The 14,193-nt window shown below is 39.3% G+C and overlaps 1 protein-coding gene across 1 annotated transcript in view; it reads right to left on the bottom strand.

The window, feature by feature from the left end:
• The window catches only part of Pde11a (phosphodiesterase 11A), a 390,557-nt gene that overhangs the window by 32,414 nt on the left and 343,950 nt on the right, over positions 1-14,193 (bottom strand). Inside the window, exons 16-18 of the mRNA XM_076866019.2 lie at positions 13,965-14,042; positions 8,226-8,289; positions 1,935-2,009 (exon numbers count right to left, since the gene is read on the bottom strand). Coding sequence (XP_076722134.2) covers positions 1,935-2,009; positions 8,226-8,289; positions 13,965-14,042 — 217 coding nt within the window. The remainder of the gene's footprint in view (positions 1-1,934; positions 2,010-8,225; positions 8,290-13,964; positions 14,043-14,193) is intronic.

Here is a 14,193-nt window from a genome sequence, read left to right as displayed (position 1 = left end):
AATCAATCGACTGTAACTGTAAAGGTTTATTTCTGGACTAGTCAGTTCTTAATCAATGTTTGAGGAGAGAAAAATGAATGTGAGGTGCCACCTCGTCCTATGCTTTCCCTTTACAGCACTTTGCATCTTATAATATAATTTTCATGATTATTTAATGTCTATATTTTTTACCAGTTGACAAGGTACTTGAAGGCAGGGAAGATTGCGGCTTGCTGCTCATTGCCGGACATATAGTGCTTAGCTTCCTGCTTGACGCATGAAAATGCTCAACCATATTTTATTCACTGACTCCCTGCTTCTAGTGTTGACCTCTGGCTGTGGTCCAGGATAGATTTTGTCTCTATAAAGTTATTGTGATGACTTCTGGGACCATGATACCTGAGGGAGCTTCAGGACAATTTTCTTCCTAGAAATGAAGAGATAGTTGGATGCACCAGGTATCAACTCTGGGTGTATATACTTCCAGTCACTTCTGGAAAGGGACTAGGGAGAGATTACTCTATCCCACAGGAGACAGTCATCAGTTGGACTAAGGAGTCTTTTGTGAGGACAGACTAGCATTTAGAGCCATGTTTCCACCACAAAATTAATTTCATTTATGTCTTCAGAAAATGCCTTACCTGAGCCTAGAGAAAGGCTCCTCAGTGTTGTGCCACTGCACCTGCCAGCTCACTGGGGCTGGTGATTTACTCACATTTTTTTTTTTTTTTCATTTAATTAGATGACCTGTAGTGTAAATCCTTCAGTGTATGCCTCTGAAACATTTTTTAAAAGGAGAGAATGGTTTTTATTTTAAAGTAGATCTGTCACTGGGAGAAATTTGGATTGTATTAGATTTTGATACAGAAATGGATACATACTAACTGAATAGTTTTAGTTTTATAACGAAATTTGGTGACACCCCAAAAAAGAATAAAAGGATGTTTAGAATTCTGTATGACTAGATGTTGATTTGAAAACTAACATAATTGGTGGGTGTTTTAATCTGTGCAGTCATGGTATGTTATTTGGTGGAGTCTGACTCCAAGGTAATCAAGCTAGGAGATGGTTCGGCTGCTTTTTCTTGCTTTAAAATGTCAGCAAAGAAAGGCATCTTAAAACCCGTAAAGATCTTATTTTACCTCCAAATGTTCAGGACTCTACTGATTTGAATGCTCAAAAACACATGCTAGATGACCGACACATTCCTTGAACCTACTGTGCTGAGTTACCAGGTTTTAAAATTCTTTGCACCTCTCTCAGAGTGGTTGGGTCTTATGTTTTTAGCTAATCATTCATCAGGAAGAAAGAGGCTGCCCGCTCTTTGAGGCTGTGATAGAGGTATTATGTCTCCTGCATCCTGACATGTATAAAACAGCAGCATCCTGAGCCCATCACAAGCTTTCTCAAATAATTGAATGGCTGAGTCCAACATAAATAGCATTGCATTCACCGCAACCTAGTTCTCCAGGTGACACTCCCCATTTTGCAAACAAAGAGGAAAATAAAACAGGTTTGAAAAGATTTGCTTTGGAGATTTTGAAAGTTCAAAATTGGCAAATAAAATGTAATTCCTCGAGTCTGGACGCTTCGCTTTAATCTTTTGCTGTATTTCCATTCCAAAGTAGGCACATATGAAATGCCAGCATTGAATTTTGAATTATTTGAATTTCACTCTGCACGTCCTCCCTCATGCCTGCTTTTCCCACTGTGGGTGCTCAGGAAATGCTTGTTAAGTAGCTCACTGCTCTTAATCAGAAACCTGGGAATAAAGTGTTTAGCATTTAAGTTTAATTAAAGTTTTAAACTTTCAGGAGTCCTTTCTTAAATCCCTTTCTTAAATCCCTTCTCAGTCTTTCCCATTGTGGAGCTGTGATTTGGAGTTATTTTTGGAAATGTCATTCAAAAGGGGAAGTACACGACAATAAAAAATGACAATAGAAGGATGAGCTTACTGAAGGAGTGAGTTTGAGTTCTGATCTCTCCCGATCTCCTTGTTCAAAGAACTCACTGGTTACAAGTTCAGCCACCTGAAACATAGAAGCATTTTAACTTATGAATAGTTTACCAGGAGACTAGGGAGTTATTTCTGGCTTATGTACATGGTGATTATCTTCAACACAATCAATTAAAAAGTTTGTGAGGAAGTCTTAACCTTTTGTGTTCAAAGGTATAACAGAATTTAATCAATGAAACTGATTTCCTTTTAATGAGGAGGACTTGTGCAGTATATTTTAGATGCATGCCAATAGATGATTAGGAAAAGTTCTTGTGTAGAAAAATGAAACTAATAATAATTTGTATCAATACTACACGTTATTACATAATAATATAGCCAACTTTTTGTTGTTTCTACCTAGATTTTTTTACTGCATTGTACACTTTAATCTTAGTCTGACTTCATCTTGCCAACACATAAACTCCCACCAATAATTGTGTGTGCACTCTAAAAGGGATACTCTGCCCCCTGCTTCCTACTGTAGCAATAAATCAAGAGGCAAAAATCAAGATTCCCATTTCATATCAGACTTTGAAAATATGTCAAGATATAGTTTGAAGAACATGGAATTTGGGCTGTCTGAATCTAAGAACTTAAAGTGTACATAGATTCATTGAAGTGTTAATTCATGGTAGGCTCTGGTTGGTACCAGCACAATGGAATGGTCCTTCTACCCCAAACCTCAGAGACCTACATTTTGGTGTGGAAGATTAACAGCCAAGCTAAAGAGATTAGTTTCTCTTCCCCAAGACTGTACATCTCAGGATAGTTCAAGCATAGCAAACTGATACAACAGATAAGTGTTGGAAAAGTATTTTCAACAACACTGTGAGGTGCATTCAAGAAATCTCTGACAATCCTAGACAATCGATGGCAAGAACACCTGGATCCTCAATCTCGTTTTCCTCTATTCCAGGCCCTTATAAAGATTTGGCAAAGTTGAGCTGTGTTTAATTTTGTTCAAGTGTGCAAAATCAAGATAATTTACCTAATTGTATCCCATGAGATGGGTCATAGATAAAACTCAAACACACCAAACTCATACAAACTTACACATATGCACACATGCAGAGATCTGAGGTAAAAAGTGTGCAGTAGCTATATAGAAATTGAATATCCAGCAAATATAGAACTTGGAATATTCCCAACAGCATGCCTGGGTCCCTTCCAAGAATTCAACTGCTTAAAAGAAGTTGGAAGTGACTCAAAATATTGTCCTTCCCCAACCTTCGGCTATAGTCACTTCCCTTGTCCCTGCCTGTCCTCTAGGACTTGATTCACTTCTGTCTGTTACAGTCTCTGCCACTACCTTTCACTTCAGGGCTCCAGGCCTCTCTCTTCTCTCTCTGGCATTGCCTTTAAAGAAATGATCCCCTTAGGGTCTAGCCTCCTCAATCCAGTTCCCAGAATGCCCCTCAGCCCGAAGCTGGGTCTTTTGCATTAGGAAATGTAAATGTGCACATGGCATCCCAAGGTGGGAGTCCTGCACAGGTCCATAGCCCCTGGAAAGTAAAGAAATGAAGACAAAATCCTATTCTTACTCTTTCTAAAGTGGTCCTGTTAACTCCTCTGTGCTTTTTTCATAGATTAACTTGTACCACTGCTTTGTTTGTACTTAAAAACCCAATCAGGAACATTAAGTGGCTCCTGATTGAATTTTTTATTAAAGAAGGAAATTGAGATGCTAATCAGGCCTTGAGGGATCACAGGGGAAACCCACATGCTTAGTTAGAGTCATGCTTCTGAGGAAGGATTAATAGAATAAACACCAGAACTTTAGAAAATGAAAAGGAATATTTAAAAAAAATCTAATCCTAAATCTAGGAAGTTAGAAATACATTTGTATTTTATAGAAGGTTCTATTCTTTTGTTCAAATGTTTCATAATATCGAGAAGTGAGAATAGTTTTAAAAAAATATCTGAACCTATTCAATCTGAGGCAAACATGAGTGACATTTGCAGCTTAGAACCATGACAAGATTTCTGATGGAAACATTTGCAAAATCATGGTTTCATGTATTGTCTCCCTGAATTTTGTTTCTGCACTTATTAGCAGAACTTCATATCCTAAAAATAAAATAATGTTTATGGCAGTGACTAAGAAGGCCACCCATGAGTAGTTACTATTGACCTAAAATATCAATGTAGAAATTGTGTTCCTCTTAGCGAGTCTCTAAGCAACGTAGTGAGACCCTGTTTCAAAATAAAAAAAAAATAAAAAATAAAAAGAGCTGGGGATGTAGCTCAGTGACAGAGTGCCCCTGGGTTCAATCCCTAGAAAGAGAGAGAGAGAGAGAGAGAGAGAGAGAGAGAGAGAGAAGGAGGGAAGGAGGGAGGGAGGGAGGGAAGGAGGGAGAAAAAGAAGAGAAAGAGAAAAGAAATTTTGTTCCTTCCCTCCAACTCTGCCACATCACTTTTTGTCCCACGTGGGCTATTGCTTCCTTAGCTCTTGGGTTCTTGGCATATTTCACTGGGTTTTCCAAAGGCCCTGGTACTTCATACCTCAGCCCACTTGGTTTTCAGTCTTCTCTACTTTTTGTGAGAAACTTCCCCCCTATTTTCACCTCTCCACCTCTTCCCTCTCATGGCAGCCAGACAGTACTACACTTTCCTCACCTACCTCTTTTCTGCAGTCTATTCTCAAATTCAATCTTCCCACACAGTAGGTAGAAATGTTGAAATGTTACCAATTATACAGATTCTTCACAGTTACTCTGCTTTATGTGGCTTTTTGTGACTTCAAATATGTTCCAATGAAATTAAAACCAGAACTCAAATGGAGGAGAGCTCTATAGGAAAACTGTCCAATCTGTATTCAACTGTGATGTGAGCAAGAAATAAACATCTATTTATGTTAAGCAACTGAAATTTCAGAATGTATTTGTTATTGCAGCAACACTTAGCCTAACCTTGACTAATAAAAAATTGGTATAGAAGCAAGGGACAATTGCATAAAAAGAAAGAAAGAAAACATCTTGGAGTATGTGGCATAAGCTTGACATTAACCAGTGAGGAGGGTTTTAGGATCACAATCTATGTTACACAATTTTGTGTAGTTACCACTGCAATGAAGCTAACAGTATTCTGAATAAACTTATAGTCTTAGGCAAAGAGATTAGAAAACAATGTTAGTAGCATGTGTTGGTTGGTATGGACTGTTTCACTAGGTATTCTACAGACGTGAATTTGGAAGATGGCCAGCATGTTTGTAACTAGGAATGAAAGATAACAAAAAAATACAAGATTTTGTACTGATGGAAGATGAAGTTGCTTCTCAACCTCAAAACATAAAAATTAAAATTAAGGTATGCTTTAAATGGGAAAGGTACACTAAGACTCAGTCTCACAATAAGAATCCAATTAAAAATATAGCCAGAGCATCTATACTTTAAAATTCTGAATGAACTAGGGGATACACAACAGAACTGGACAGAAATGTCTCAAAGAAACAATTTAACATGGTTCTCTCACTGAAACCTGTGAGGCCCAAAGTACTAGGGATTAAATCACGAGAGAGAAAGAAAAGTCTATTTACTATATTTCTTTATTCCTCAATATTATAAGGAAGTGAAAAAAAACCACCTAAAATGTTTCTATGAAAAAGAGCTCTGTATTTGGTTATTGGCAAATGGAAATAACTAGAATAAAATATATAGGAAGCTGACTAAATGTTTGAGAGAACTTTAATGCTAAAGCATCCCTGATCTTGTGTTTATGTAGAAAGTCTTGGACCCTCAACCATCTTTGGGTGAGAGACAGGGTGAGAAAAGCTGCCTGAGCTTCAGATAAGAATCACTTCCCAGAGTATGGAAAACAATTAACTGGACAGCATCTCCCGGCCCACTAGCATGAGGACAACCCTCATGAAGAATGCCCCATGGGGTTTGGGATTTGCCATGAACATTGACTTCCAAATGTGGCTCATAGCTTCCTTTTCTGAATGGGAGTTTGTGATGAGTATTTTGTGTTTGGAGTGGATGTTAGCCACTGTATCTGGGGATATGTAGGTGTTTAATTTTCCTTCCTACATTTTGTAGAGGTGAGCACATATTATTCAGAGATTCTGGACTTGGAGTTTGATGCCATGACTAATGGGATGCAGCTTTTCTTGGGGAGAGGATGAGTACATTTTGTTTTCAAGAAGGAGAGTGAGTTATGTTTTTGGTGATTATAAGGGCAGACTGCGGCAGTTCTGCTTTTACCAGCTATTCTGGCTTTCCGTTTGCTGGACACATTGAAGGATGTCGAGTGGGGTTATGTGAGCTGTTGGGGCCACTCAGTTGTTGAAGAAAGCATTTAACTAGCAGAGCAAGATCCTCTCAGGGCTCCTCCAGAATGATCCGGATAGACTGCTCCATCAGCCCAGTCTGGATGAGGACAAAGAGCTGCCAATCAACTCTGGATTCACATGTTCATGAGCACTTTGTTGAGATTTTTGGGCTTAGTGATAACATAGTCAATTCTGTAGACACATTTGCATCACTGAAAATTGCTGAGTGATGCATCCTGTGTAGGAAAGCAAAAACATGATGGATCATGAAGGATGGGAGCTTAATCTACTAGACTCCATTCCCTGTCCACCACCTACTACTGGAGGACCTCAGGCTACTCATCCTTTTTAAATCTCATCTTTCCCATTTGTGAAATGAGGATAATAACTGGATTTATTTCTTGAAGTCGCCAAACGATACCATACACTTGGTGGCTAAGTCAACAGAAATTTAATCTCTCATAGTTCTGGGGGCCAGGAGTTCTTCATAAGCTCACTGAGCAGAAATTGAGGTGTTGGCAGGGCTGTGCTCCCTCTGAGGCTCTAAGAGAACATCTGTTCCTTTTCTTCAGTTTCAGGGGCTACCAGCTTTCCTTGGCTTATGGTCACAAAGTTCCAGTCTCAGCCTTGCCTTCATATTGCTGTGTCCTCTTCTGAATGTGTGATCTCCTTTGCTGTCTCTTATAAGGAGACTTGGGAAAAGCTGAATATCCAGGGTCATCTCGACCCAGGAAGGATCTCATGTCCTTATTTTAATCACATCTGCAAAGATACCTTTTCCTCATAAAGTAATGTTTACAGGTTTCAGGGGTTAGGACCTGATATCTCTGTGTGGACATTATTCTGCCTACTATAGTCACTCTATGTATCTTAAAGGGGATTTAAAGAAAAAAGTTATTTATTGATATATGAATGTATCTTAAGTCTTAAGATACTAAGCTACTATTTTGTACCCCACAGTCCAATTCACTTAAACTTAAACTTTGAAAAACATGCCTATAGGCCAGACACAATGGCACACATCTGTAATCCCAACATCTTGGGAGGCTAAAGCAGGAGGACTGTGAGTTCAAAGCCGGCCTCAGCTACTTAGCAAGACCCTGTCTCAAAATAAAACTTAAAAAAAAAAAAAAAAAAGGGACCAGGGATGTGGCTCAGTGGTTAAGTGCTGGGTTCAATCCATAGTATCAAGAAAAGAAAGGAGAAAAACAAAAGCAAAAAACCTATAATCTCAGCACTTGAAAGGCTAAAGTGGGAGAATTACTTGAGCCCAGGAGTTTGAGACCAACCTGGGCAACATAGTAAAACCTTGTCTCAGTAAATAAATAAATAAATAAATATTGAAATAAAACCAAGGAAAGAGCACTTAAAGTGCTATTAACCCCTAAATAATATCAGTAATCAAGAATCTTGAGTTGGGTAGTTACTTGATGGAAAACTATTATTGCTATAAAACCAATGTTTATTCAGGGACAGAAAACAGATGGGTATAAAGGCATGGCCTTTTGGGTACAAATCAAATTGAACACTGCATACTTTGACCGTGAAGTCCTCTGATATATAAATAGTATTTGAAAAGAAAAATAGAATTTCCTTTTCACCCACCGCTCTTTTATTTTTTTATTTTTCCAGATGTGAAAACAGGCCCTTGTGTTAAGACATGATTACCTATTCAAAAACATTATCTTTGAATGCTTGTCTTAAGATGTGGTCAAGGTGCTATTCCAATTTAGCATGTTACAAAAAATCTTAAGAGATGGAAATAGTATTGCTCAGTAGAAGCACAATGAAGAAAAGATTTTGCGATAAACAGCAGTGCAACTGATTCTGCTGCTGCTTTTTACACCATGTTAATAATACTGATGCAAATTGACTAGGGTTTCAGTGCCTGGCAGTCAGGGGCTCTGGGAATATCTCCCCCACCCCACCCCCCACCAGTCCCTCCTCTGCTGAGCCCTGCCATTAATCACCACTTGCCTGTCTGGAGATCTCCCACGGTTTGGTCACGGCTCCAAGGTCACAGGCTGTCATTAACATTGATCTGAAAAACAGAACCAAACAAAACAGCCTGAATAATCTTTTGTTGCATTCCTAAACAAACCCATCCTAGATACATAAATAAATAAAATGGAAAGGAGGCCAGCTTACATCTTCTTTCCCTCAACAAGGGGCAGCCCTGTTTATAGTCCCTGCTGTTCAGCATCTCTATCATGAGGCCACTCTGCTTAGGAAGACAAAGCTCTCACACATTCTCCTGTGGCCCTTTTGTTTTGTCTGCAGCAAATCAAGGAAAGCTACTTGCTCTCTACCTGAGCTAAGCAAGCTCTTGAAAATAATTTATAATAGATCATTTTTTTAAAAAAAACGATAAGCAAGGGAATCTGCATATAACAGTATACACATTCCAGTATGTACATTACAAACTCATCCCTGATGGAAGGGAATGGAAGAAAACCCATACCAAAGAGAAGAGGCACATGCCACATAAGTGCTCCTTCATTTTCATGGGCTCCATGGAGCCAGGATTTATGAGGGAGAGTCTTGCCGTTTCACTCCGGTTTACTACCTGGCTCCCAACATGTTTTATAAGCATTATGAAGAACCACACTCAGCTCCAGCTTTCCTTGATTTGAGCACATAAGAAAGCACAGGAATGCTTTGAATGAGAATTTCAAGGGGCAGATTTATCTAGGATTCATAGCAAACCATGGAAACATGGGAACAATTCAAATTGTGGATAGTTCTAGTGCTTATCATTTGATGTGGTAGGTGGCAGGGGGAGCACATTCCTTGTCCCAGATCTGTTTTCTTTGGGCTAAAACCAGCAGCATGTGATGAAAAGTAAGACAGGATTTGAGCTGGGAAATCACATTTTGGCTGACAGCTTTGGGAAGAAAGGCTGTGTTGTTAGGGGTCAGAGGCCTGTCTTGCTCCCAGGGTTAACATTTTATATCACTCCTCATCCCAGTGCCTTGGAAACAGGTCTGCTGCCCAGATGGCAGAGGGCCTCCAAGGTAGGGGGGTGGTTTATGTAACTTCCCCAGGAACCCCCTCCAGGGAACCAGGCAGAGTGCAGATGACAATAGGCCATTCAAGGCACAAGCTAACTGCACCAGTATCCACAGCCCTTTGGGACCAGAGCAGCACTTAGGAAGCATGGAATTCCCAACACCCCCAAGCATTATGCAAAGGAAGACATACCAATCCAGTCTTCATTTTTTATTTTCTCTAAGGAGCGTTTCTAAAGTGCTCCCCATGTGCCTACTTCTGTACTAGATGCTTTCTTTTCTGACTAACTACTAACTTGTAGCTAAATGAATTCTCATCACAACCCTCAGGGTTATTATTCTCATTTTCAAATAAGAGGTGCATGAAGAGATTTAAGTAATTTTCCCAAGGTGAGTAAAACCTTCAGGATTTTGTGTTTACCACGACTGCCAGACCCCCTCCCAGCACCCCAGTGTTCTCATTTCAGGTTCTTTCAAACTCAAGGGGACAAGACTTTGGATAATGCATCAGACTTTGTCGTCTCTTGGATAGGAAATAATCTCTTGAGGGGGTCTATTTACATCACAACTTGAGATTTAGGTTATGTTTGATTAAGCATTTGAAACATACTTCTCAAATTCATATTGCCTTAATCAGTTGATCAATACATATCTTGAGTATCTGCCAGGTGCTCAGATGATGATAATTCTAATAGCTAGGATTTATTGAACAACCACTTCTGGGTGACTGGCATAATTTCTATATGAGGCAAGGATACTATTATTATCTCCATTATAGAGATTAAAAAATTATGGCTCAAAAAAGGTGAAGTAACTTTCCCAATGTTAGACAGCTAGAGAGTCAAAGCTAGGATTGGAATCCACAAGGTCTGATGAGGAATAGAAATGGAATAGAAAGTCTCTCAAGGAGAAGGAAGAAGCTGGGAGGTAGGGTAGGTGGAGTGGCTAAAACTTTTACCCAATTGGCAGTGGAAAGTCAATCAAGGTTGGGACAGACTTTATTAGGCCTTTAGGGAGAAAACTTAAGATGTGAAGACAGTTTGAAGAAAGAGAGTGACAGGAGGGAGAGCAGCTAGAAACATCAATGGGTAAGTACCTAGGAGGAAGGTCAAGGAGAGTGGAAATGAAAAGACAGGTGGAAGATTATGAAGGAAGAATTGAAGGACATGAATGCATAGTTTTATCTCATTTTTTGGATCCTGTATCAGAAGTTAAAATTATGTTGAAGTTAAAATTAAAGTTCCTTTCTACAGTAACAGGGCAGGGAGTGAGTTTGCATCAACTGTTAAATTGTAGTTCAATTTACAGTGAAGTTGTGTCAATCTGTTTAGTGCAATTGATTGAATGGTCTGCAAGAATGAGGGTACAACGGTCCCTGTTCTAAGTAGGGTGGGAAAACCCAGCGTCTCTGTTGCTCTCAGCAGATCATTTTCAACATATCTTTCCTTTGTATGCCAAAATTATTTCAATAATAATCTAGTGATAATTATCTTCTTGATTAATTCTGTAGTTAAAAACAATCAGCAATGTAAAAAGAAGAAACTTTAATTTTAAAGATATACTCAAATTCAGCGAAAGATTTCACATAGGAAGTGAAATTTGCACTCACCACATAAAAATATTATACCTAGCAGTATGCACCCCATTTCACTGTTTTAAATTTTAAACAAATAAAGCCCACAAATGGTCACACACCCACCCCCCACACACACACACACTCAATGATGGAACAGAAGGAAGGCAAGTCATGCTTCATCTTCCCCACCACAGTGCTGTCACTGTTTATTCAGCACACACTGAGTCAAAATCAGGAACATGAAGCTCCGCAAGGTTGGAGGCACAAACCACACCCAGAGCAAATTCAAAAGGTCCCAGTGAGGACCTTACTCTTGAAAGCATGTAGCTGGGCCACCTGCGTCAGGACCAACTGTACGCTCAGGTGTTCTTGGATTTAGCTTATAATTCCTGTACAATAAAAGGATAAGTAATAAATGTGCTAATTTGAAGCTTTCATATCAATAGTTTTGGTCTTTATTAGTAACCTCAGCAATTTTTTCGAATTTATAAAAGCAAAGATTTTCTTCAGGAAGAAGAAGTTCATCATTGACTTCATTCAGAACTGTTGGCATATGGCGATGATGAAAAGCAAACTGATTTTTGGTTGGCTTTATTACTATCTTAAAGTTCTCAATAGATAGAGCTTTGGCAGAGCCCCACTGTTGGGGATCCATGCTCAGGATCTAACCATGTGATGAGGGAATGAGGGCAAGAGAAGACTTCCATTTTATATATTGTGCTTCCAAATAAGAAATTTTTAGCATAATTTTAATAAAAATCTTTGTATAATTAGAAAATAAGAAAAAATTACAATTGGTGATAAATTTCAATTTGATTTATGAGATGTTGTTTTTAGTTCAGATAGCATTTAAAATGAAGTATTAAAATAGATTTAGAACAAGAATTTAATTAAAAGTAATTCTGCAAAGACATTTGCCCAGTTACTGTCTGTTCAGCTTCACATAGGCACTACCCTATTCCTGAGGGGGTTCTCATCAAAAAATGTTTGAAAACTTCTGCAGGAAAACATCTAACATCCAGATGGAGATGAGTACTGAATGTGCAGTGGAATTTTAGGAGTGAAGCTCAGAAGAGAGAGGGGGGCCCGAGAAACAAGCTGGGGGCCATTTGGGAAGATGGTCATTGAAACCATGAGGATGCGGAGGAACAAGAGAAGAGAATCAAAGACAGGTCCTTAGGGGACCTTAGGGGACCTTAGATACTTTTAGCAGTTGGTGGGGAGGAAGAAAGGCTAGCAAAGGACAAAAGGGAGGGAGGAGAAGGGCAAAGGGGAAGGGAGAGTTAGCATGGTTTTGCAGAATCTAAAGTTGGAGAGAGATTTAAGAGCACAACTTAATTAGGGGCTATGAAGAGATGAAGGCAACCGAAGGAGAACAAACACTAGAACATTTGATACCGGGAGGTATTTGGTGACTTTGAAAGGAGAAGAATCATGTGTCACAGACTTAATTCCTCTATAGAGGAATGGCCGAACCCTGTGGTATCTCCAAATTTTGGAATATATGTCACAGTAAAAGACGACTGAGGTAAAGACATGGAAAGAATTAGGTGGTACATGGTTAAATGAAAAAGCAAGTTCAGATTGGTATGCAAATATATGATCTATGTTAACGTGAACAAAAAACAAATTCACACTGAACAATAGTTTCCCCTAAGGGTATACAAGTATATGAATGCTTTGGAAACGTCTGGAAAGATACAACAAATTGATAACAAAATTTAGCTGTGTAACCAGTACAGGAATTGGATATGGAGCTCAAAGGAGATTGGGGGTTGTAACTGTAATGATTTAGCTTGTTACAGAAAAATGTATTCATATAACAACTCGTGGAATTAAAAAATCACATAAAAAGAAAGAACTTCCCTTTCAAGGGATTGTGCCAGCGAAGAGTGGGAAATTAAGATGGGACCTGGAGAAGGGGCAGGCTTTACAGATGAAGTTTCTATAAGGAGGTAGAAGTATATGTTCAGATGTAGAGAGGTCAGAGAGACAGAACTAGATTTTGAAAATGGAAGACAAAGTCAAGAAATGGTGCTGCAAGGCTGATGGTGTGGGATTGGGGAGGTAGAGGCAATGGAATTAGTAGTGGAGTGCTTCCCCCCACCCCTGGAAAGGACATTGAAGAGTCCATAAAGCTGACACAAAGAGGGTTGGGCTTGTGACTCAGTGGTAAGTGCTTGCCTAACACTTGTGAGGCACCACATAAAAATAAATAAATAAAATAAAGACATTGTGTCCATCAACAACTAAAAAAAAAGTAGAGAGAAGGAAAATGCAGGGCCCTTTAGTGAAAATTCAGGAGACAATGACAAGATGACAGCTGCGGGGCGGGGTGGGTGGAGCCCTGTGCTCCTGAGCTGCTGGCAGTGGTTTTCTGTAATAGACAAGGGGCTGTGACAGGAAGCCTGCTCCGGTCCAGTGATTGCCTGGTTATGCACACTGTGTCCTAATGTCGCCTCTCAGGCTTCCCCAGTGAAATCCAGCAGTATGAGAAGAAGGAGCCACAGAAGGTCTGTGGAGGTGAGGCGGAGTCAGTGGAAGGATGGGGTTGAGTAGAGGAAAGGTACCTAACTACCTGGAGGGGCTGTGGACACTGCAGTGTAACAATGGTTTGCTGCTACCCTTCCTGAACACCTGGGAAGAGGTCTCCTGCAGCTTAGCTTCCTATCTCCAGGCCCATCCACACACCACTCAGGTGGTTCTGATTGGTTTCTATTCGCAACGCCTATGGGCTCTAAAGAAAAACGAAATTAGCTCTTCATTTTTCTTTGTGCTAGATAACTCTGCTTTCTAAGCCTCACAAATCCCTTGCTTCTCTACTTGTACCCCTTCACCGCCCCCCCCCACCCAGGAAAAAGTAAAAATGATGGCTTGTTGAAGCTGAACTAATTCCAACATTATTTTCTAATTTTGGAGGGAGATCAATGGAGAGAAGGCAAAAAATAAATTGTAAGACAAAAAGATACATTCTTTATCTTATCTCTAGTTATTCAACTAATCTCAGAATGTTTTGAATGTAAGCTAAGATTTGTTATTTTAAAAATCACTTATATGCTCTTAGCGCTGTCAGAAAAGTGTGACTAAATGTTCAACTAATGAAAAAACACATAAACCTGAGCTTTTTCTTACCGAAATATATCACGATGGTTTTTGATGCTCCAATCATATTCTCCTTTACTGACAAGTTCAAAGAATTCAGTTCTCCTCCTGCAGGAAAATCAAATGAAGAAAGGGGGGAAAAAAAGGCTGGAATGAAATTTCTCAGTCTGTGGGGTGACATAAACACATTTATGGGGAAAATATAAGACCAACTGAACCAAGTAACTTAATATTTGAAATCATGAGGCTAAAGCACTAT

The sequence above is a fragment of the Callospermophilus lateralis genome, chromosome 9 (genome assembly GCF_048772815.1).
Source record: "Callospermophilus lateralis isolate mCalLat2 chromosome 9, mCalLat2.hap1, whole genome shotgun sequence".
Taxonomy (NCBI): domain Eukaryota; kingdom Metazoa; phylum Chordata; class Mammalia; order Rodentia; family Sciuridae; genus Callospermophilus; species Callospermophilus lateralis.
This window is presented reverse-complemented; position numbering and strand designations above follow the sequence as displayed.